The 24,143-nt window shown below is 42.3% G+C and overlaps 1 protein-coding gene across 1 annotated transcript in view; it reads left to right on the top strand.

Moving 5' to 3' along the window:
• Positions 1-396: 396 nt before the first annotated feature.
• LOC120065243 (egl nine homolog 1-like) overlaps positions 397-24,143 on the top strand; it is a 39,935-nt gene continuing 16,188 nt past the window's right edge. The window contains exon 1 of the mRNA XM_039016065.1: positions 397-1,454. Coding sequence (XP_038871993.1) covers positions 663-1,454 — 792 coding nt within the window. The 5' untranslated portion in view covers positions 397-662. The remainder of the gene's footprint in view (positions 1,455-24,143) is intronic.

Raw genomic sequence — 24,143 nt, forward strand, 5'->3', positions numbered from 1 at the left:
AATTTCATATTGCAAATTAACAAAGCTTCATTGTGGGTCAAAACTCTTTCTATTATGAAAACAACATTGGGGACATCAAATCATGATATGTACCTAAGAACTTCATAACACATTCATAATGTAGTAACACATTTATAAGCAGTAAACATAACATGCTTGTGTAAACAACCACTTTAACTTTAACTGAAAATATAAAATAATGAGTGGTTATAGCTTAATAATAATGATCTGAATGACAAAAACAACAGCGAATTGGAAAAAACGGCACGCTTTGTTTCTACCTTTGAATGGGCCTTGGCCCTCAGCGGTTGGCCCTGCCCTCGTTATGCTGACGTCAGGGGTTGGGTTACTTTGGACTACGTGTGGAGTGAAGTTGAGGGGGGAGGGGGTGGGGTACAGTACGGTGCGTCGGCGCCATGCGACTCGACCAGAACGACACACTGCAAACGACAGTCAGACAATTGGTAATGTCGTGCTCAAACAGTATTTTATCTATTACGAAACCCAAAAGTAGGGCAATTCACCACGTGATTAAATAATTTAGCTGGGATGCCGCCGCTCTCCAATTTCGTTTGTATTGTTTTAGGAGTCTTCCAAAACTTACACGATAGCAGCGCGTGAAAAGAGCTAGGTTTAAAGGGGTGCTCGCTCTGCCTTAAAGCATGGAGACGGAGAGCGCAAAGGAAAGCGCCTTCGTGACCGATTTGGACAGGGACCAGCAGTATTGTGAGCTTTGTGGAAAGATGGAAAACCTGCTTAAATGTGGACGATGTCGGAACTCGTTCTACTGTAGTAAAGAACACCAGAAATCGGACTGGAAGAAGCACAAGCAGTTTTGTAAAGAGGCCGAAAAACCTCAGTGTCAGCCGCAGCCCGAATCAACACAACGGCCCGCACGGACTGCGAAAGGAGGGCAAGGCAAGCAGTTAAAAAAGAAAAGCACCGAGCAACCGAATGACACAGCTTCTCAGAGCACCACAAACACTGGACGTTCAAATCCGCCTGCAGATGGCGAAAGAATGAAAGATTTGATCACTTCGCCAACTCGCTCGGGTAGTGTGTCTGACAGCAAGCAGACTGGGGAAGGAATTAAGCTCAGCTATAATACCAACGGACAAACGATGTCCCCCCCGCAAAAACTGGCTATGAACTATATCGTTCCATGTATGAATAAGCATGGCATCTGTGTTGTTGACAATTTCCTTGGAGAAGAGACTGGACTGAGTATTTTGGAAGATGTGAGAGCCCTCCACAAGACTGGTAAATTTACTGACGGACAGTTGGTTAGTCAAAGAAGCGACTCCACTAAAGATATACGAGGAGACAAAATAACTTGGACTGAAGGAAGAGAGCCTGGTTGTGAGAAGATAGCCTTTCTCATGAGTCGCATGGACGACCTGGTCCGACACTGTAATGGTAAACTGGGAAACTACAGAATAAATGGAAGGACGAAAGTAAGTAAACACTGAAAGTGAGTTGCACATTATTATTAGATGTTAACTTATTGAAATAGTTATTTATCTTCTCCAGTTAGACCTGTTTAAAAGTTATGACTCTTAAACATTTGTTTTTGCAGCAACATAATAATCATAATATTGAAAACAGGAATCAAATATTTAAAAATGTGTAATAGAAATAGTATGAATATGGTATCATGAATAATACTATTATAAGAATATATAATACATATAATCTTATAATAACATATGCCTATTCTTAATATAATAATTAGTAAGAGTAGGCCTATTCTTGGAAAATATTTGGAAAATATTCAGACCCCTTGATTTTCCCCCCACATTTTGTTATGTTAGACATTCTAAAATTGATTAAATTGTTTTTCTCCTCAATCTACACACAGTACCCCATAATGACAAAGCAAAAATGTTTTTATAAAATTTTGCAAATGTATAAAAAAAAACTGAAATATCACATTTTACATATATTTTTTATTTAACCTTAGCTAAGTCAGTTAAGAACAAATTCTTATTTACAATGACGGCTTACACCGGTCAAACCCGGACGACGCTGGGCCAATTGTGCACCGCCCTATGGGACTCCCAATCACGGCCGGTTGTGATCCAGCCTGGATTCCAACCAGGATGTCTGTAGTGACACCTCTAGCCCTGAGATGCAGTGCCTTAGAACGCTGTGCCACTCGGGAGCCAGGTATTCAGACCCTTTACTCAGTACTTTGTTGAAGCACCTTTGGCAGCGATTACAGCCTCGAGTCTTCTTGGGTATGACACTACAAGCTTGGCACACCTGTATTTGGGGAGTGTCTCTCATTCTTCTCTGCAGATACTCTCAAGCTCTTGTCAGGTTGGATGAGGAGCATCGCTACACAGCTACTTTCAGGTCTCTCCTTAAATATTCGATTGGATTCAAGTCCAGGCTCAGGCTGTGCCACTCAAGGACATTCAGAGACTTGGCTGTGTGCTTAGGGTCGTTGTCCTGTTGGAAGGTGAACCTTCACCTCAGTCTGAGGTCCTGAGCGCTCTGGAACAGGTTTTCATCAAGGATCTCTCTGTACTTTGCTCTGTTCATCTTTCCCTCGATCCTGCCTTTTGGCAAACTCCTTAAAGGCCTGATTGGTGGAGTGCTGCAGAAATGGTTGTCTTTCCAGAAGGTTCTCCCATCTCCACAGAGGAACTCTTGAGTTCTCTCAGAATGACCATCAGGATCTTGGTCACCTCCCTGACCAAGGCCCTACTTACCCGATTGCTCAGTTTGGCTGGGCGGCCAGCTCTAAGAAGATTCTTGGTGGTTCCAAACGTCTTCCATTTAAGAATCATGGAGGCCACTGTGTTCTTGGGGACCTTCAATGCTGCTCTGACATGAACTGGTCAACTGTGGGACCTTATATAGACAGGTGTGTGCCTTTCCAAATCATGTCCAATCAATTGAATTTACCACAGGGGCACTCCAATCAAGTTGTAGAAACATCTCAAGGATGATCAATGGAAACAGGATGCACCAGAGCTCAATTGCGAGTCTTATAGCAAAGGGTCTGAATACTTATGTAAATAAAGTATCTTTTATTTTTAATAAATTAGCAAACATTTCTAAAAACTGGTTTTCACTTGGTCATTATGGGGTATTGTGTGTAGATTGATGAAGAAAAACATGAATTTCATACATTTTAGAATAAGGCTGTAACGTAACAAAATGTGAAAGTCAAGGGGTCTGAATACTTTTCGCATGCACTGTATGAACGAGAATATTAAAGTATTGTAGCGAATTCGGAAACTAGCCCTGATATGACTAGAACCGTAGTCTGCAGCTGTGAGGCCGGTTGGACGTACTGCCAAAATCTTTAAAGCGACATTGGAGGCAGTTTATGGAAGAGAAATTAACATTAAATTCTATGGCAACAGCTCTGGTGGACATTCCTGCAGTCAGCATGCCAATTGTACCCAGCACAAGGTGCACCTGTGTAACGATCATGCTTGTTTAATCAGCTTCTTGATATGCCACACCTGTCAGGTGGATGGATTATCTTGGCAATGGAGATATTGTCACGTTCCTGACCTGTTTTCTGTTGTTTTGTATGTGTTTAGTTGGTCAGGACGTGAGTTTTGGGTGGGCAGTCTATGTTTTCTGTTTCTATGTTGGTTTTGGGTTGCCTGGTATGGCTCTCAATTAGAGGCAGGTGTTTGACGTTTCCTCTGATTGAGAGTCATATTAAGGTAGGTTGTTCTCACTGTTTGTTTGTGGGTGATTGTCTCCTGTGTCTGTGTTATGTTACGCCACATGGGACTGTTTCGTTTTTTTTTGTTCGTTCGTTTTATGTAGTCAGTTTTCCGGTTCATGCGTTCTTCCTGTTTCATGTGAGTTCGTCGTTCAGGTCTGTCTACGTCGTTTATTGTTTTGTAACTATTCAAGTGTTCGTTCGTGTTTTCCTGTTTTGTTTATTAAACATTATGAATTCACACCCCGCTGCATGTTGGTCGAATCACTACTCCTCCTCTTCGTATGAAGAGGAGGAGGAACACCGTTACAGAAACACCCACCAAACCCGGACCAAGCAGCGTGGCAACGGGCAGCAGCAACAGCAGCAGCAGTACAAGGAGGAATGGACATGGGAGGAGATTCTGGACGGAGAAGGACCCTGGGCAGAGCCAGAGGAGTGTCGTCGTCCCAAAGCGGAGCTGGAGGCATCAAAAGCAGAGAGGCGGCATTATGAGGCGCTTGCAAGGCAGAGTGGCTGGAAACCCGAGAGGCTCACCCAAAAATTTCTTGGGGGGGGGGCTAAAGGGGAGTGTGGCGAAGCCAGGTTGGATACCTGAGCCAACTCCCCGGGCTTACCGTGGAGTGAGAGGGCGTCGTACTGGTCAGACACCGTGTTATGCGGTAAAGCGCACGGTGTCCCCAGTACGCGTGCTTAGCCCAGTGCGGGCTATTCCACCTTGCCGCACTGGGAGGGCTAGGTTGGGCATCGAGCTGGATGTCATGAAGCCGGCCCAACGTATCTGGCCTCCAGTACGTCTCCTCGGGCCGGCGTACATGGCACCAGCCTTACAGGTGGTGTCCCCGGTTCGCCTGCATAGCCCAGTGCGGGTTGTTCCACCTCGCCGCACTGGCAGGGCTACGGGGACCATTCAACCTGGTAAGGTTGGAGAGGCTCGGTGCTCAAGAGCGCGTGTCCTCCTTCACGGTCCGGTATATCCGGCGCCACCTTCCCGCCCCAGCCCAGTACCACCAGTGCCTACACCACGCACCAGGCTTCCAGTGCATCGCCAGAGCCCTGTTCCTCCTCCCCGCACTCGCCCTGAGGTGCGTGCCCTCAGCCCGGTACCTCCAGTTCCGGCACCACGCATCAGGCCTATAGTGCGTCTCAGCCGGCCAGAGTCTGCCGTCTGCCCAGCGGTGCCTGAACTGCCCGTCTGCCCAGCGGCGCCTGAACTGCCCGTCTGCCCAACGCCGTCTGAACTGTCCGTCTGCCCAGCGCCGTCTGAGCCGTCCGTCTGCCCAGCGCCGTCTGAGCCATCCGTCTGCCCAGCGCCATCTGAGCCATCCGTCTGCCCAGCGCCGTCTGAGCCATCTGTCTGCCCAGCGCCATCTGAGTCATCCGTCTGCCACGAGCCATTAGAGCCGCCCGTCTGTCCCGAGCCATTAGAGCCGTCCGTCAGTCAGGAGCCGCTAGAGCCGTCCGTCAGTCAGGAGCTGCCAGAGCCACCAGCCAGTCAGGAGCTGCCAGAGACGCCAGCCAGTCAGGAGCTGCCAGAGACGCCAGCCAGTCAGGAGCTGCCAGAGACGCCAGCCAGTCAGGAGCAACCAGAGCCGCCAGCCAGTCAGGAGCTGCATGAGCTGCCTTACAGTCATGAGCTGCCCTACGGTCATGAGCTGCCCTACAGTCATGAGCTGCCCTACGGTCATGAGCTGCCCTACAGTCATGAGCTGCCCTACGGTCATGAGCTGCCTTACAGTCATGAGCTGCCCTACAGTCATGAGCTGCCCTACAGTCATGAGCTGCCCTACAGTCATGAGCTGCCCTACAGTCATGAGCTGCCCTACAGTCATGAGCTGCCCTCCAGTCATGAGCTGCCCTCCAGTCATGAGCTGCCACTCAGTCCGGAGCTGCCACCCAGTCCGGAGCTGCCACCCAGTCCGGAGCTGCCACCCAGTCCGGAGCTGCCACCCAGTCCGGAGCTGCCATTAGTACAGAGTTGTCCCTCTGTCCGGAGCTACCTCTCTGTCCTGAGCTACCTCTCTGTCCTGGGCTACCTCTCTGTCCTGAGCTACCTCTTTGTCCTGAACTACCTCTCTGTCCTGAGTTGTCTCCTCTATTGTAGAGGGGAGTTGGTGAAGGTTCCTGGACCATGGTCGGGGGCGAGGGTCGCCACTCAAGGGACGCTAAGGAGGTGGACAAAGACAATGGTGGAGTGGTGCCCTCGTCCACCGCCGGAGCCGCCACCGCGGACAGATGCCCACCCAGACCCTCCCCTTGAGTTGTTAGGGGTGCGCCCGGAGTTCGCACCTTGAGGGGGGGGTTCTGTCACGTTCCTGACCTGTTTTCTGTTGTTTTGTATGTGTTTAGTTGGTCAGGACGTGAGCTGGGTGGGAATTCTATGTTGTGTGTCTAGTTTGTCTGTTTCTATGTCAGCCTAGTGTGGGTTCTCAATCAGAGACAGATGGTAGTCGTTGTCTCTGATTGAGACTCATATATAGGAGGCTTGTTTTGTGTTGGGATTTTGTGGGTGTTTGTTACCTGTCTCTGTGTTTGTGTTCTGCACCAGATAGGTCTGTATCGGTTTTGCACATTTGTTATTTTGTATGTTTGTAGTGTTTCACTGGTTCTTGTATTAAACATGTTTAACACTAGCCGCGCTGCACTTTGGTCCTCTCCTTCACCCCTGGAAGAAAGCCTTTACAGATATGCTCACTGACAGGGATGTAAACAAATTTGTGCACAACACTTTGTATGGAACATCTCTGCAATTTTTTATTTCAGCTCATGAAACATGGGACCAACACTTCACATGTTGCGTTCATATACTTTTCCCACTGTAAATAGTAAAAAGTACTACTTAAGTACTTTACACCACTACCGGTACTTGAAACAAAACAGAATCAGTGTTACTCACAATAAAATAACTTGGTGCTTATTAAATTGTTAAATTAATTAAATATTACAGTCTTAATAAATGTAACTATTACTACGATATGCTACTTTCCATATGCTAGGATATTTTAGTTACAGGACAAAAAAAACTGAGAGAATGGGGTATTCCCTATTACTGAGGAGTCCAGATTCTCTTTCCCTCCACCACCACCTCCCTTTTTTTTGTAGGGATAATGGAGCTCTGTCGTCCTAACATAGGTTTTTCAGTATATTTATGAGGAAAGTGGTGGCGGGGGCAAGATTTGATCCCATGCAGTTATTGGCCATGTATGCTTAGTGGACTACAGCACAGCTACTGTGCCACACACCCTAACAACCTCTCACTCTTAACACTAGAACCGCTGGGCCTCGAGGGACCCCCCTTCAAGCTAATGAGGAGTCATTCTGACTGCAACATTCTAACAGTGTAATTTATATATTTCATATATGCTATCGCAAAAAAATATGATTTGGTTGTGTTTATGAAGGCCTTGGGTAACATTAGAATACAATTGTTATTTTATTTCAAATTACACAACATTTTCATTAGTTTATAACAGAAAACACCCAAATAAACTGTATGCTATATGTAAAAACAGAAAACACCCAAATTCAAGTGTTAAATCAATTTTATTCGTGGATTGCCATTGATACAACAGTGAAACAGAAAGAATATGTGTTCGAACACAGTAACAGCTTCTGTTTATAATGACAAAATAAATACCCCAACCACCAAGACACACGGTCAGCAAGACGTGTGGTCAGATGATGAAAACATCAGTAGCCTAAACATCATTATAAGCACCAATTGGCCTTGATAGTGAAAAATCATAACAAAAGCAATAATGGCATTGTAATGAATGTGTCTATGACAGCAGTCAAAAATAGGTAATTGTTGTCAACTCGTGCTTACACTGTGTCTTCACGCAATGGCACAAATCTTCGTAACTTTCACTTGCTTGACACACTGACGTACAGTGCATTCGGAAAGTATTCAGACCCCTTGACCTTTTCCACATTTTGTTACGTTACAGCCTTATTCTAAAAATATATATTCTAGACATTTTTGCAAATGTATTAAAAATATAACGATACCTTATTTACATAAGTATTCAAACCCTTTGCTATGAGACTCAAAATTCAGTTCAGGTGCATCCTGTTTCTGTTGATCGTCCTTGAGATGTTTCTACAACTTGATTGGAGTCCACCTGTGGTAAATTCAATTGATTGGACATGATTTGGAAAGGCACACACCTGTCTAAGCAAAAACCAAGAAATTAGTTTGAATGAATTGTCCGTAGAGCTCAGAGACAGCATTGTGTCGAGGCACAGATCTGGGGACGGGGTACCAAAATTTTTTTGCAGCATTGAAGGTCCCCAAGAACACAGTGGCCTCCATCCCTCCAATACATTTTTATAGAACGTTAGCAAAAATAGATAAGATCTTGCTACCAATGGAAAGGCAAATACCTTTCTATTTGTGGAAAAATCACCCTGATTAACTCTTTAGTCATGTCCCAGTTGACCTATTTGTTTATGGTCTTGCCTACACCTAGTGAACAGTTTATTTTTATTATATGGAGAGAAAAAAAAGATTCAATTTTATTTGGAACGGCAAGCCAGAAAATAATTAAAACGGGCCTATTTATATAATGAATATGAATTCGGAGGACAGAAATGAATAACAAAAAATAACAAAGAACAAATAATACAACAAATACTGGTTAACTTCTCTGGGATATGTGGGACGCTAACGTCCCACTTGGCCAAAAGCCTGTAAAAATGCAGAGCGCCAAATTCAAATAAATTACAATAAAAATCAAACTTTCATGAAATCACACATGAAAGACACCAAATTAAAGCTACACTTGTTGTGAATCCAGCCAACATGTCTGATTTCAAAAAGGATTTTCGGCGAAAGCAAACGATGCTATTATCTGAGTTAGCACCATAGTAAACAAAGAGAGATAAGCATATTTTAACCCTGCAGGCGCGACACAAAACGCAGAAATATAAATATAATTCATGCCATACCTTTGACGAGCTTCTGTTGTTGGCACTCCAATATGTCCCATAAACATCACAAATGGTGCTTTTGTTCGATTAATTCCGTCGATATATATCCAAAATATCAATTTATTTGACGCGTTTGATCCAGAAAAACACCGGTTCCAACTTGTGAAACGTGACTACAAAATATCTCAAAAGTTACCTCTAAACTTTTCCAAAACATTTCAAACTACTTTTGTAATACAACTTTAGGTATTTTTTAACGTAAATAATCGATACAATTGAAGACGGGATGATCTGTGTTCAATACAGGATTAAAACAAACTCTAGCTAGCTTTCTGGTCACGCGCATCTAACCGGACACTTCCAGTGACCCTCGTTCAAAATTGCCGTACTTCTTCATTACACAAAGGAAAAACCCTCAACCAATTTCTAAAGACTGTTGACATCCAGTGGAAGCGGTAGGAACTGCAAGAAGGTCAATTAGAAATCTGGATTCCCAATGAAAATCCATTGAAAAGAGAGTGACCTCAAAAAACTAAATCTGAATGGTTTGTCCTCGGGGTTTCGCCTGCTAAATAAGTTCTGTTATACTCACAGACATGATTCAAACAGTTTTAGAAACTTCAGAGTGTTTTCTATCCAAATCCATCCAAAATAATATGCATATCTTATCTTCTGGGGATGAGTAGCTGGCAGTTGAATTTGGGTATGCTTTTCATCCAAACGTGAAAATGCTGCCCCCTCTCCTAGAGAAGTTAAACTCAAATATACTAATTGATAAAAAACATTTTTTTTTTTTTTTTTTAATGTTTAAAAAGGCAATCTTTGTAAATCATATCATAAATACGACTGGTAGAGTTATGTCATACATACTTTTTTTCTGGGTGTTCGCCAGCTCATGTTTTTTATTCATACATGCAGCTAACAAAAACATGTACATTTCTGCTCTACCCAAAATTACAACCAACTAATTGCAGCACTACCGCAAAAATGGAAGAGGAAAGAGTAAGTAACTTGTCTGTCGGCCCTGCATTAAAGACCATAATTTGTTAGTTGTTTTGGTACTGTACATATGTAGCTTGTTTTTGGTCATAGATCCAGGAATGGCTGAAGATTTGCAATATTTAACTGGCGCTAACCCTGCAGATAGCACTACTGTGCAATCTGAAAAGTCATAGTCAATCGATCAATAATATAATAATACTTTTAGCAAAAAAATATTTTCAATTTACAATCGGTAGAAACAATGAGAATAGAAAGGTTCAGAACTTTTATGAAACATCACAGCACAGTTGAAAAATATATGGCAAATAGAAATCCAACAAGGAGGGTGTTAAGAGATGGATGGGAGGTTTTGAATGGAGCTGAAGGTTGGGACTAATAACAACAAGATAACTAATGTAAAACATACTGTGCCCGTAAAACGAATATAGGTTGAGAACTTTTTTTAAAAGAGCACAGTTTGAGAGATATGGCAAATAGAATGGGCATCAGAAACAGTTGGAAGGGGTTGAGGGTAGAAGAAGGACAGGAGTAAAAACAAACAAAATAGAATTATTGTAAAATAGACTGTCCATAAAATGTATATAGTATGTATAAGATGGAAAAACAGGCCTAAGTGTTGTTGTTCACTAGTTTGCACCAATTGTGGGAGGGGTAGTAGGGTAATAAAGGAAATATATAAAAAAATATATATGTATGTATATATGTATGTATATATTTGCAAAAAATATATGGGGGATTGGAAATGATGCAGACACGTACAATTGATGGAAGCAAAAATCTATCTGCAATATTAAAGCTGATCTACCCCCCCCCCCCCAAAAAAATACCTACTACTAACCCTAACCCAAATGCCAAGCGTCACGTCTGGAGGAAACCTGGCACCATTCCTACGGTGAAGCATGGTGGCAGCATGCTGTGGGGATGTTTTTCAGCGGCAGGGACTGGGAGATTAGTCAGGATCGTGGGAAAGATGAACTTCGCTAAATACAGAGAGATCCTTGTTGAAAACCTGCTCCGGAGCGCACAGAACATCAGATTGGTGCGAAGATTCACCTTCTAACAGGACAACACCCTAGGGCACACATCCAAAGACAATTCAGGAGTGGCTTTGGTTCAAGTTTCTGAATGTCCTTGAGAGGCCCGGACTTGAACCCGATCGAACATCTCTGGAGAGACCTAATAATAGCTGTGCAGCGACGCTCCCCATCCAACCTGACAGAGCTGGAGAAAAGAATGTGAGAAACTCCCCAAATACAAGGGTGCCAAGCTTGTAGCGTCGTACTCAAGAAGACTCGATGCTGTAATTGCTGCCAAAGATGCTTCAACAAAGTTTCTTTATTTTTACTATTTTCTACATTGTAGAATTTCAGTGAAGACATCAAAACTATGAAATAACGCATATGGAATCATGTAGTAACCAAAAAAAATATATATTTTATATTTGAGATTCTTCAAAGTAGCCACCCTTTGCCTTGATGACAGCATTGCACGCTCTTGGCCTTCTATCAACCAGCTTTGTGAGGTAGTCCGTTTGAATGCATTTCAATTAACAGGTGTGCCTTGTTAAAAGTTAATTTGTGGAATTTCTTTCCTTCTTAATGCTTTTGAGCCAATCAGTTGTGTTGTGACAAGGTAGGGGTGGTATACAGAAGATAGCCCTATTTGGTAAAAGACCAAGTCCATATTATGGCAAGAACAGCTCAAATTAGCTAAGTAGAAAATAGTAAACATTAAGAAAAATGAACGAGTAGGTGTGTCCAAACTTTTGACTGGTACTGTATTAAAGTTTATAAAAACATGTTTTTGCTTTGTCATTATGGGGTTTGATGAGGGAACAAACAATTTAATCAATTGTAGAATGTCTGTAACGTAACAATGTGGAAAAAGTCAAGTGACCTGAATACTTTCCGAATGCACCGTACCTTTGTTTGGTTGTAATGCATAATAGTCTTCGGTTCTCTCTTTGTTGTGTCCCCGTCGTCTTGTCATTCTTCAGCCATATTGTGGAGTACAATGGCTGTGCAAGTGCCTTATTTTGCACAGAGGAAAGGATCTCCCACCTCACTTTGTTCACGGTGCCTGCCAATGACAGTGGAGTAAAGAAATTGTCCATGGTGACATTTCTCCCCTTGCCAACCCTGATATAGGGTACATACAATTTTGTAGATTATAATTAGAACAGATCAATACAATAGAATGGCCCATCCTGTTCTTCATTCACAATTGGCAATTACATAATTATGCATCGTTCACTGTCTCTCGCTCATCAACCCATTCACCCCCCTTTTCCCCCATCATACTTTATTTCATTTATTTAATCTGATTTTATATGTGTGAAATTAGTTCCGGTATAGTTCAGGTTTAGCTCCGAGGCAATTATTGGGGTGATTATCAGCTGGGCACTGCACTTTCAACTGTCGGGAAAAGGAGGGCCAATGGGGAATAACCATTCACTCCAGTTCTGTTTGTGATAATAAGATTCTAACACCGACAGTGTGTTATATAGACTTATTTAGGAAAAGTCAAGAACGGAGGGGGGACGGGCATGACTTAAAAAATGGCAGAGTAATAAAAATGTAATTCATGGGCAGTAAAAAGTGTTAAGCCTAAAATAGATAGAAAGTCATGGCTGGCCACTGACTATTTTGTTACTCTTTGTTCGCCCTGAACAAGATTATACATGAATCTGGGAATGACGGCCAATCGCTCATGTCCAACTAACGGCAAGGATGCGGCAGACACCTGTGGGTGATGGTCGACCACTGACGGTGTTGGACTGATCGTCGGTTCCGATACGTTCCCTACTTTATGTCTGAGTTCCTGCCCGACTTTATTGCTTTATTGCATGCCAGACCTTACTATGCTTGGATAGGTATTTAACATATAAGCTAACCAATTACCTCCAGAGGTCACATAATTAGTTAAGATTGAACACATGTGGACTTTATTTAAGTGTCACATGATCTGAGAATATATACACCTGTTCTGAAAGGCCCCAGAGTCTGCAACACCAATAAGCAAGGGGCACCATCAAGCAAGCAGCACTATGAAGATCAAGGAGGTCTCCAAACAGGTCAGGGACAAAGTTGTGAAGTACAGATCAGGGTTGGGTTATAAAAAAATATCAGAAACTTTGAACATCCCATAGAGCACCATTAAATCCATTATTAAAAATGTTTAAAAATATGGCACCACAACAAACTAGAGGTCGACCGATCGGAATGGCCGATTAATTAGGGCCGATTTCAAGTTTTCATAACAATCGGAAATCACACACCTTTATTTAACTAGGCAAGTCAGTTAAGAGCACATTCTTATTTTCAATGACGGCCTAGGAACGGTGGGTTAACCTTTTACGGGGGCAGCCCGACACCGGTACACTTATGACAACATCCAGCTCAAAGTGCAGGGCGCGAAATTCAAAATCTATTTTTTTAAAATATTTAACTTTCACACATTAACAAGTCCAAGACACCAGATGAAAGGTGCACATCTTGTGAATCAAGCCAACATGTCCGATTTTTAAAATGTTTTACAGGGAAGACAAAATATGTAAATCTATTAGCTAACCACGTTAGCAAAAGACACCACTTTTCTAACTCCATCAGTTTCTTACTCCATCAGGTGCTATCACAAATTCGACCAAATAAAGATATAACTAGCCACTAACCAAGAAACAAATTCATCAGATGACAGTCTGATAACATATTTATTGTATAGCATATGTTTTGTTCGAAAAATTTGCATATTTCATGTATAAACCATAGTTTACATTTCAGCTACAATCCGAAATTGCACCGAAAGCAGCCATAATATTTACAGACACCAACGTCAAATAGCTAATTACTCATCATAAAACATTTCTGAAAAATACATAGTCTGCAGCAATTGAAAGACAGGCATCTTGTGATTCCAAACAATATTTCCGATTTATTAAATGTTTTACAGCGAAAACAAAATGTATCGCTATATTAGCGTAGCTACAATAGACAGACACAATTGGGCGCCCACGGCCAGTTCACATGCACGACAGATATATGAAATAACATCATAAAATGGGTCTTACTTTTGCTGATCTTTCATCAGAATGTTGAAGAAGGTGTCCTCTGTCCAGATGAGTCGTTGTTTCGATTCAGAATGGCAAATTTCCCTCTTCAATTAGCATTGGCACGAGCCGAGTGGCATAAATTTCTCCAACAAACAAACACAGTCAGAGGACGGAACACGGCAAAACTCCCGAATAAAGTTTCAATAATCTGATTAAACTATATTGAAACATACATTACGATGATATGGTCACATGTATCAAAAAAAAATCGAGCCGGAGATGTTAGCCGTTCGTTACGAAGGCAAAACAGAAGTCAATCCCACTTCCTTCAGAGTACCGGAAGTGGACGGTCACGTCAAAGAAATAGGTTTTTTTCCACCACAGAACAAGATGAGCACAAAAATTTCTTCTCTGACATCCTCTTTACACCAATAGGAAGGCGTATAGAGTGTCAGCAGACTCCTAAGTGTCAAGACCATGTATAGGCATCAAGTTGAAAAGAGCATCGATTTCTGACATTTCACTTCCTGGTCAGGAAAAGTGCTGCAGAAGGACTTCTGTTTCACTCAGAGAAATAATTCCAACTGTTTTAGAAACTAGAAAGTGTTTTCTATCCAAAAAGAATAATAATATTCATATTGTACGAGCAAGATTTGAGTAGGAGGCCGTTTGAAATGGGCACGATTTCACTGGCTACTCAACACTTTGCCTTGCAGCCATAAGAAGTTAACTGCCTTGTTCAGGGGCAGAACGACAGATTTTTACCTTGTCAGCTCGGGGATTCAATCTTGCAACCTTAGTTAACTAGTACAACGCTCTAACCACCTGCTTTACATTGCACTCCACGAGTATTATGCGAATGCAGTAAGAAGCCAAGGTAAGTTGCTAGCTAGCATTAAACTTATCTTATAAAAAACAATCAATCAATCATAATCACTAGTTAACTACACATGGTTAATGATATTACTAGTTTATCTAGCGTGTCCTGCGTTGCATATAATCGATGCAGTGCGCATTCGCGAAACAGGACTGTCGTTGCGCCAACGTGTACCTAACCATAAACATCAATGCCTTTCTTAAAATCAGTACACAGAAGTATATATTTTTAAACCTGCATATTTAGCTAAAAGAAATCCAGGTTAGCAGGCAATATTAACCAGGTGAAATTGTGTCACTTCTCTTGCGTTCATTGCACTCAGAGTCAGGGTATATGCAACAGTTTGGGCCGCCTGGCTCGTTGCGAACCAATTTGCCAGACTTTTACGTAATTATGACATAACATTGACGGGTGTGCAATGTAACAGCAATATTTAGACTTAGGGATGCCACCCGTTAGATAAAATAGGGAACGGTTCCGTACATTTATCGAGATGATAGTTTCCGGATTCGACCATATTAATGACCTAAGGCTCGTATTTCAGTGTGTTATTATGTTATAATTAAGTCTATGATTTGATAGAGCAGTCTGACTGAGCGATGGTAGGCACCAGCAGGCTCGTAAGCATTCATTCAAACAGCACTTTCGTGCGTTTTGCCAGCAGCTCGTTGCTGTGCTTCAAGCATTGCGCTGTTTATGACTTCAAGCCTATCAACTCCCGAGATTAGGCTGGTGTAACCGATGTGAAATGGCTAGCTAGTTAGCGGGGTGCGCGCTAATAGCGTTTCAAACGTCACTCGCTCTGAGACATGGAGTAGTTGTTCCCCTTGCTCTGCATGGGTAACGCTGCTTCGAGGGTGGCTGGTTCGAGCCCAGGTAGGAGCGAGGAGAGGGACGGAAGCTATACTGTTACACTGGCAATACTAAAGTGCCTATAAGAACATCCAATAGCCAAAGGTATATGAAATACAAATCATAGAGAGAAATAGTCCTATAATAACTACAACCTAAAACTTCTTACCTGGGAATATTGAAGAGTCATGTTAAAAGGAACCACCAGCTTTCATATGTTCTCATGTTCTGAGCAAGGAACTTAAACGTTAGCTTTCTTACATGGCACATATTGCACTTTTACTTTCTTCCCCAACACTTTGTTTTTGCATTATTTAAACCAAATTGAACATGTTTCATTATTTATTTGAGGCTAAATTGATTTTATTGATGTATTATATTAAGTTAAAATAAGTGTTCATTCAGTATTGTTGTAATTGTCATTATTACAAATACATTTTTTTTTTTAATCGGGCGATTAAATCGGTATCGTTTTTTTTTGGTTCTCCAATAATCGGTATCGGCGTTGAAAAATCATAATCGGTTGACCTCTACAACAAACCTACTAAGAGAGGGCCGCCCACCAAAACTCACGGACCAGGCAAGGAGGGCATTAATCAGAGAGGCCACAAAGAGACCAAAGATAACCCTGAAGGAGCTGTAAAACTCCACAGCGGAGATTGGAGTATCTGTCCATAGGACCACTTTAAGCTGTACACTCCACAGAGCTGGGCTTTACAGAAGAGTGGACAGAAAAAAGCCATTGCTCAAAGAAAAAAATAAGCAAACACGTTTGGTGTTCGCCAAATGGCATGTGGGAGACTCCCCAAACATATGGAAGAAGATACTCTGGTCAGATGAGACTAAAATGGAGCTTTTTGGCCATCAAGGAAAACGCTATGTCTGGCGCACACCCAACACCTCTCATCACCCCAAGAACATCATCCCCACAGTGAAGCATGGTGGTGGCAGCATCATGCTGTGGGGTTGTTTATCAGCAGGGACTGGGAAATTGGTCGGAATTGAAGGAATGATGGATGGCGCTAAATACAGGGAAATTCTTGAAGGAAACCTGTTTCAGTCTTCCAGAGATTTGAGGCTGGGATGGAGGTTCACCTTCCAGCAGGACAATGATTAAGCATACTGCTAAAGCAACACTCGGGTGGTTTAAGGGGAAACATTTAAATGTCTTGGAATGGCCTAGTCAAAGTCCAGGCCTCAATCCAATTGAGAATCTGTGGTATGACTTGAAGATTGCTGTACACCAGCAGAACCCATCCAACTTGAAGGAGCCGGATCAGTTTTGCCTTGAAGAAGGGGCAAAAATCCCAGTGACTAGATGTGCCAAGCTTATAGAGACATACCCCAAGAGACTTGCAGCTGTAATTGCTGCAAAAGGTGGCTCTACAAAGTATTGACTTTGGGGGGGTGAATAGTCATGCACGCTCAAGTTTTCTGTTTTTTGTCTAGTTTGTTTCACAAAAAATATTTTGCGTCTTCAAAGTGGTAGGCATGTCGTGTAAATCAAATGATACAAACCCCCCCAAAAAATCTATTTTAATTCCAGATTGTAAGGCAACAAAATAGGAAAAATGGCAATGGGGGTGAATACTTTCGCAAGCCACTGTATAGCCATCTGATGCCCAACTGCACAGTCAATGACATGGCACGCAACCGTTGGTACACATCTAGTCGTGAGATCAGTCTTCACCCCTCCACCAGACAGAACTGTACTAGGGTTACAATACAGTACTGTGTTATTCAACGAGTCTATCCACACACACCAGCTGAATCACGCTGCTAGTATGCACTCATTAATCCTAATCTCTTGACAAACTTTGAAGTCTTAACCATTCTATGTACAGTGTTGGTGTGTACTGTTAACCGGTGGACTGGTGATGCAAAATAATTCAATGCAAAGCAATTCGAATACCTTTGACTGAGCTGTATGGAGAGCAATGCAAGCGTAATTGCTGCCCTGCTCATGTCCCCTTGACTTTCAGATGTGTAGTGGACCTTGGCCCCTTGCGCCTCTCTCACCAGCTGTTAATGGCACTCTACTGCCAAACTCTCATGGTTTATCATTACTTCATTCCACAATCTGCCCCCGTCGAGAGGACTAGTTCACTAAGGTATGCATCTGTTGTGGCCCCTATAGGTTCTTGCCAGGGGTTCATTGCAAAGTCCACAGGCCCACCACTCAAGCACAACACATGGGGCCCACCCCCTCTTAACACACACAAACTCAATGTTTTGAGGTTTGAAGATGTACCCAAAAAGTTGCTGTTATGTGCACTTATCTCCAGTTAGGAATCTGCTCAATAGGGGTTTAAAGGTAGAGGCTCAGCCAAACTGCTGTGTATCTTCTTTCTCTATTGTTCTGAACTCTCTGATATAAAAACTTGAGACCATTTCTTTAAACAGGGACTTCCTGGCAGGCTGCACCCTATGCTACTGATAGGACGTATTTGAGTCATCCATCGCCAGGACGACCTTCACATTTCCTGCATGTGAGGAACACCCCTTTACCGCCAGCTTTGGGCCCTTACTCAAAAAGGTTGTGTTGTGTTTTAGAGGACAATTGCCTTAAAGACACACTTTGGAAGTTTAGTTCTCATTGTTTAAGTCAAATTGTGGCTTGGATGTTGGCTGTGTGTTTCATATGCATATTATACGTTAATACATGCATTTCCTGTTTTCACACAAATCCATGAAAAAATATTAGGGAAACAATGTATGCTTTTTCTCATGGTTGTGAAAAATGTCACTCTCTGTCCAATCAGGTCATTTCTGGACAATGGCCTATTTCAGTCCATTTAGGGTACCCCTTTGGCTCAAGATCACCTCCCAGCAGATGTTACATATAGCCTCTAAGTTGTTTAGACCAATAGAGAAAAAAGACGCTGATGTAACTGCCATTTTGTTTGGGGGTGTGTCTGAACCCTTTGACCTGCTGTAGTTCTCTCAACACTGTTGGCTAGCAAGGTGACCGAGTTTGTTCTGTCACAGCTGTGAAGAAGGACGACCCCTGATAGATCAGTGACTGTTTGGACGTAGATTGGATTGCTTCCCTTATCAGTCTCTATACACAGACAGACATATGCATGAAGCTCAACTTTGTCTGCCATGGAAAACAGTCCAGCTCTGCTTGCTTGTAACACAAGCCCCGGATTCTATGAACTTTACTTCTGGGTGTCTAACCAAACAAACAACTTCTAAACTACTCGGAGAATGTTGCTTTTGGAACCCGAACATGCTCTGTGTCTTGATGTATCTTCTGTCTATAATGATTGGTTCTGTGGTTGACATGGGGAATGCAAAAGCAACATTTCACTACAAGAAAAGCCTGGCTTTTGTGGTAACTAAAATTGGTATCTGGTGTCAAGATCTCAAAGTAATAGGAAATTACGGTAATTCTACACTGGAAACAACACTATGATATGGGGTTAAAGGAAAACAATCATCTCCCTAGAGTACAGATAGGGCTTTCAAGTGAAATTTGATAGGAAGTAATCCGCCCTGCAAGCTTAAATAGTGGCTTGTTTATTTTCGATAATAATTTGACGTTTGCCTCAGCCGTTAGTTTGTGAGAAGCAGAATAGTGTCCAGGCTTGAAGGTTTCATTTAAACATTTTCCGGGTGTTAGGCCTAAACAGTAGGACAATAAACAGACTGACCATAATATTGTGCGCCGGGTATTCAGACTCCCCTGCCATATCCGCTAACAATTTGAAAAAAAACTATCATTATTGTTTCCTAATTGATTGTTTTCCAGCGGTCCTGGGACTTTGCACAAATGCACTCTGTCAAGGTCTTAAAGAACAAGAAAATGTCCCCTTTCCGTGATTGCAAGGCTTTGACTTATTTGCCCAAAACAATTGTACATCAATGTTTTTTGTCGCTTGTCACTATTTTGAAATATACATTTATCACCCAAAGTGTTGGGAGCCTAACACGATAAAGTTTTCTTGATTGATGGACTTTGACATTTTAAAATGTGTTCATTTATCAACACTTTTCAAAGTTAATTGAACGCTTTTCCGGGTAATTATATGTACATGTTGAAAGTGTTTATTTGAGCACTGTGGGTGTTAAAATTGCTTAGGAGATTTTCCTGTGTACTTTCCTGTTTGACAATTCAAAGGACATGTCAACTGCAATTGATAGACTTTTGTACAAATTCAAGGAAATTGGCAACAGTTCAATGCAGCTGGTCCAGTTTCATCTGTCAGTTTGCTCAGCCGTGTCATCTCCTTGTGGCCGTGCACTACAACAGGATGTTTGAGAAGCGCCAAAGCAGCACTTCCTGCAGACACTGATACGGGCAGCAGGGCCATACTTGTTTCTCTGACCTTTAGCACAATAGCATGTTAGCACCTACTAGACAATGAGGAAATGCTCAAGTTACTAGGCAAATAATTGTACACTACCCCTTTTCCCTTAACATGGCCCATTGCATACATTTGGGATCCACCTGCGCTCCCTAAAGAATCTTACTTATGGGGACCTACAAAATGCAGTGGTCCACACGTGGTAATGGGAAACCTATGGCATAATTCCTCCTGGTTGTGTATACTGGTTGTCTCAGGCCTCGTAAAAATTCCCAAAACCTTTGGTGAGTTACTGGCTGCCTTAGGATTGTTTGGACCTGTCCTGGCAGTTTCCCCACCATTTTTATCCTGTCTAGGAAGCGCTATTGATTCATTTAGGGGCTTGTTTGGACGGGCAGCGATGCAATGTGTTGACCCTCACAGGCTAAAGGCTAAAGGCTTAAACAGCAATTTAGGGAATGTCAACAAAACAGCCTGAGCTCTCTAGTGAGACACATAGATGGTTTATCCAGGGTTGTGTTCATTAGTCCATAAACTGTGGAAAGCTGACCAATACTGGGATGGACTACGTGAGCCTGGCCAATAAGAAACGCATTTTCATTTTTCGTTGCAAAAAAAGTTCTGTTGCATGCCCTAATGAACACAACCCTGGTGTCTGTGTCTGTCAGCCTCTACTTACTCCCTGGTGGTGGGTCGGTGCTGGAGCTCTAGCACGATGAAATGCCTAATGCCTCTATTTACAGTCTACGGTGGAGATGCACAGGCTAAAGACAGCCCATTTTGCCACGTTGTTTTAATTCAGAAGACCGAGGCTACTCCATTCGCCCAGAACTCAGTGGCACTGTGGAAAGTCCCCCTCGGGACAGTCTGTGAAACTGACAGGAAATAAGAGTTTTATGTTACTCTGTTTGAGAGGTTATTTAAGAAAATGTTCATGTCATAGCAACTTATATTTTTTCGATCCTTGAGTGCTTGAACTCCTTACCTGTGCTGCAGCTCATATGTGAAAACAAAATGAATCCGGGTCCAAATGGGTTCTCATGTGCTTCTGAAATTAAATGACGTTGCTTTACCAATGGTTGGAGTGGGGCTACCGACTTTCGTCTCCAGCTGCACAGAAAGCTTTGATATGATGGCACAACTTGTTGTAACAAATTCTTACAGTAGTGCAATGCTCTTCAATCCTGATCTTGGGGGACCCACAGCTTTTGCACATTCAAGCCCCTGATAAATTGAATGTGGTGTGTTTAGCGCTGGGATAGAACAGAAATGTCCATGCCCTGGGTGGGTCCCCAGGACCTAAATTCTAGAACACTGTCGTAAAGAAGAGCATATTTATCGACTTTGATTGAATTGGATATTGCAGGCAATTTCAAACGTGGATGAGTTGCTTTGTGATCTAAGTGAAGTTGCATTGAAAGAGTGAAAACTGTTGCTTTTTAAAACAGCTGCTTTATAAAAATCCAGCTTAAGGCATAAAACAGTGCACATCCTTCTTGAAAGTCAGTCTCACTTTAAAAGGTCACTTTGAAGGCTGTTCAGGTCCTTCATCTCAAACAACACTAAATGTCTGCGTCAGACAGTAACTCATGTAGCGTAAACTGCACACTGCGGGGGTTGTGCATGACCCGTCTCAATCCTCAATTGACTCGCTAACCTCCCTCTCTTGACCATAACAAATGTGTTTACGCCAACACCGGTTGAGCCTGGCCTGGATGCTCTTCTAGTGCCAGGGCTAGTCCCCATTCCCTGCTAGAGGAACAGCAGCCAGCTAGAAGACAGACAGGCAGCATCACGCACCGCACGTAGCACGATCATTAAAATAAAGCCTGTCTGGATGGGCTCCAGCTGCCGACACAGCCACCGCTGAGTTTAGATCAGTTCAGCCACTTCACCCTGAAGTAGGCTTGGGCAGTATACCATTTATACCATATACCGCAGTGGAGGCTGCTGAAGGGAGGACGGCTCACAGTAATGTCTGGAACGGCGTGAATGGAATGGCATCAAACATATGGAAAGAATGTGTTTGATACCATTCCACTAATTCGGCTCCAGCCATTACCACGAGCCTGTCCTCCCCAATTAAGGTGCCACCAACCTCCTGTGGTATAGCAGGGTATTGGAAAAAGCCGCAGGATGTTTTTTCAATACCGTCAAAACTATTTCTATTCTATTTCTATATAAGTTTTTCACAAATATTTGTAGCTAACTTTTAACCATTTCACACATACCAACAAACGGATGTGATCATCCTAAAGTGGTCCCTGTTGCGTATGATCATACCTCTTGATTAGAACGCTTATTTCGAACGTCCATTTTTGATTGACACAACAATCAGCATTTGAGCTGGCCACACTTTTTTCCACAAACATTTTGCACAAACACAGTCCTTACAAAGTTATGTCCAGAATGTGACCAGTTTATTTTTGGATGGAATGATCAGACATTCACAGAAGTAGGTTCAGAAAAAGCAGAAAAATGTAGGCTACATTTGTTCTAGCGCTAACTGAGGAAAGATTGAAGTAACACAAGCGGTCATATTTTTATAATATTCTCGGCTGATAGAAACTACAATATGAATTAGCTAATAGCAATTACATCATGGGTGAGCTCACCACTGATCAAAATAATTGAGTAAAACACTTTCTAGAAAGTAATCTGACGATGGGTAGTTTGTGCGCACCACCATGCTTGTTTTTTTTCTCACATCAACCAAAGATAAGAGGAGACAAGATGAGTTTGGTTGGTTTATAGTACAACCTTCAAAGAAGTATTTTTGACACATAGGTGTCCATTACAATAAATGCAATAATCAGAATGCATTATTTGTCATTAGTACTTGAAAACATGTGAATAAAACTGTAAATACATTATGCTCCATGGATAGATACTGTATGCGCCTACAGTAGAAACGACAACACGATATACAAAAAAATAAGGAACTTACTTTGATAGGAACGCACACATGTCCAACGTTATTATTTGTAAGGAAAACAACGAGGAAGGCAAAGCGAGCGCCAGCAAGAGAATTTTCCAATTCTTGCAAGAATGCGCAAATGTATGCATATTTGATCTGCGCAAACATGAGTGAAGTTTATCCGGCTCAGTAAAGCCTCAAACATAAATTGTCCGCAATGCTGAAATGGGCTACTTCTATGTGAATTAATGAGGAGGCGGAACACACCTCAATTCAAACTGTTGTTAAAAAATACAACTTGTTATAAAATAATTTGAAATTGACAAGTTTAAACATAACCTATAGATAATTAGCAGCCAGGGCGTGTTAACTGTCCTGTTGCGTAATAATCACATTTTAGAACAGCGAGCGCATTCTGACATCACGTGCATAAAACAACTCACGCTGGGGCGACCATTGGAGATATTTGGTACTCACTTGTGAAAAGGTTTTAAGTTAATACCTGCAGTCAACTTGTGTTATACGTTAGGAGATAAAGTAGATTGCCTTCACATTATGCCTTCACATTATGAAGCTTACCGTAGTTCCCCAGAACAGTTGAGCCAGTGGCGTGTTTGTTTTTAAATAGCACAGCAGAAGCCGGTATGTCCATAGCGTTCTATATCTATCGGCGTGTCTCAGTTGTGACATGAGGTGATGCAATTCACTAATAATGGCTTTCTGCCAGAAGTCAAAAACTCTGGATGAGTTATCTGCACAGTTACAATTTTTTCCCTGTGCTTCCTATTAGCATTTTTTCCTCTGTTCTTTTTCCATCTGCTCGGTTTACACATGCTGCTCTTCCTTTAGAAACGCATGCATCACATCTTTGTTCATTTGCACAATTCCCCTAGTTCACTTTTGCTTGTAAATGTCCATACTCACTGAAAATGACATTCGGTAGCTACTAACTTGTATAACTTTATGAGCTCGATTTCCCTGTCTTTGCAATTAGTTTGTTCGCTTTTCACTCGTTAGCAGTTAGCTAACAGTGTCTATATGATTTTGCTATTAGTTTGTGCTAATTTTGTTAGCATTTTGATAATAGACGGTCAATTAGCTTTTCTCGTGTTTTTAGCTCCCCTTGTGTGCTATGCCGGTAATATCATAAATCTCGGGATGAGAGAAGGACGGTATGAAAATCTGGATACTACCCATGCCTACTCTGTAGGTGGCGCGGTGTCAGAGATCGAGTAGGATGAGAGAGCGGGAAACATCACTCACACACACACTGAGGTGCATTCACACAGACACACACTCACTTTCAAACGTTGAACCATGCAATTACACAGAAAGACTGAAACATGCACAGACACCCTCACCTTCAGACACACAAACACAGGAATACTCAGACATTTACACTCAGATACAGATACACTCACTCCAAGTGTGCAAAGACTGGAGTGTTGAAGTGCATTATGCGCAATGGCTATAAGTGCAATATAGCCTATTCCATTTGTGTGGCCTTATACAGTTCAGAG

This window comes from Salvelinus namaycush, chromosome 2 (assembly GCF_016432855.1).
Source record: "Salvelinus namaycush isolate Seneca chromosome 2, SaNama_1.0, whole genome shotgun sequence".
In the NCBI taxonomy this organism is placed as follows: Eukaryota; Metazoa; Chordata; class Actinopteri; order Salmoniformes; family Salmonidae; genus Salvelinus; species Salvelinus namaycush.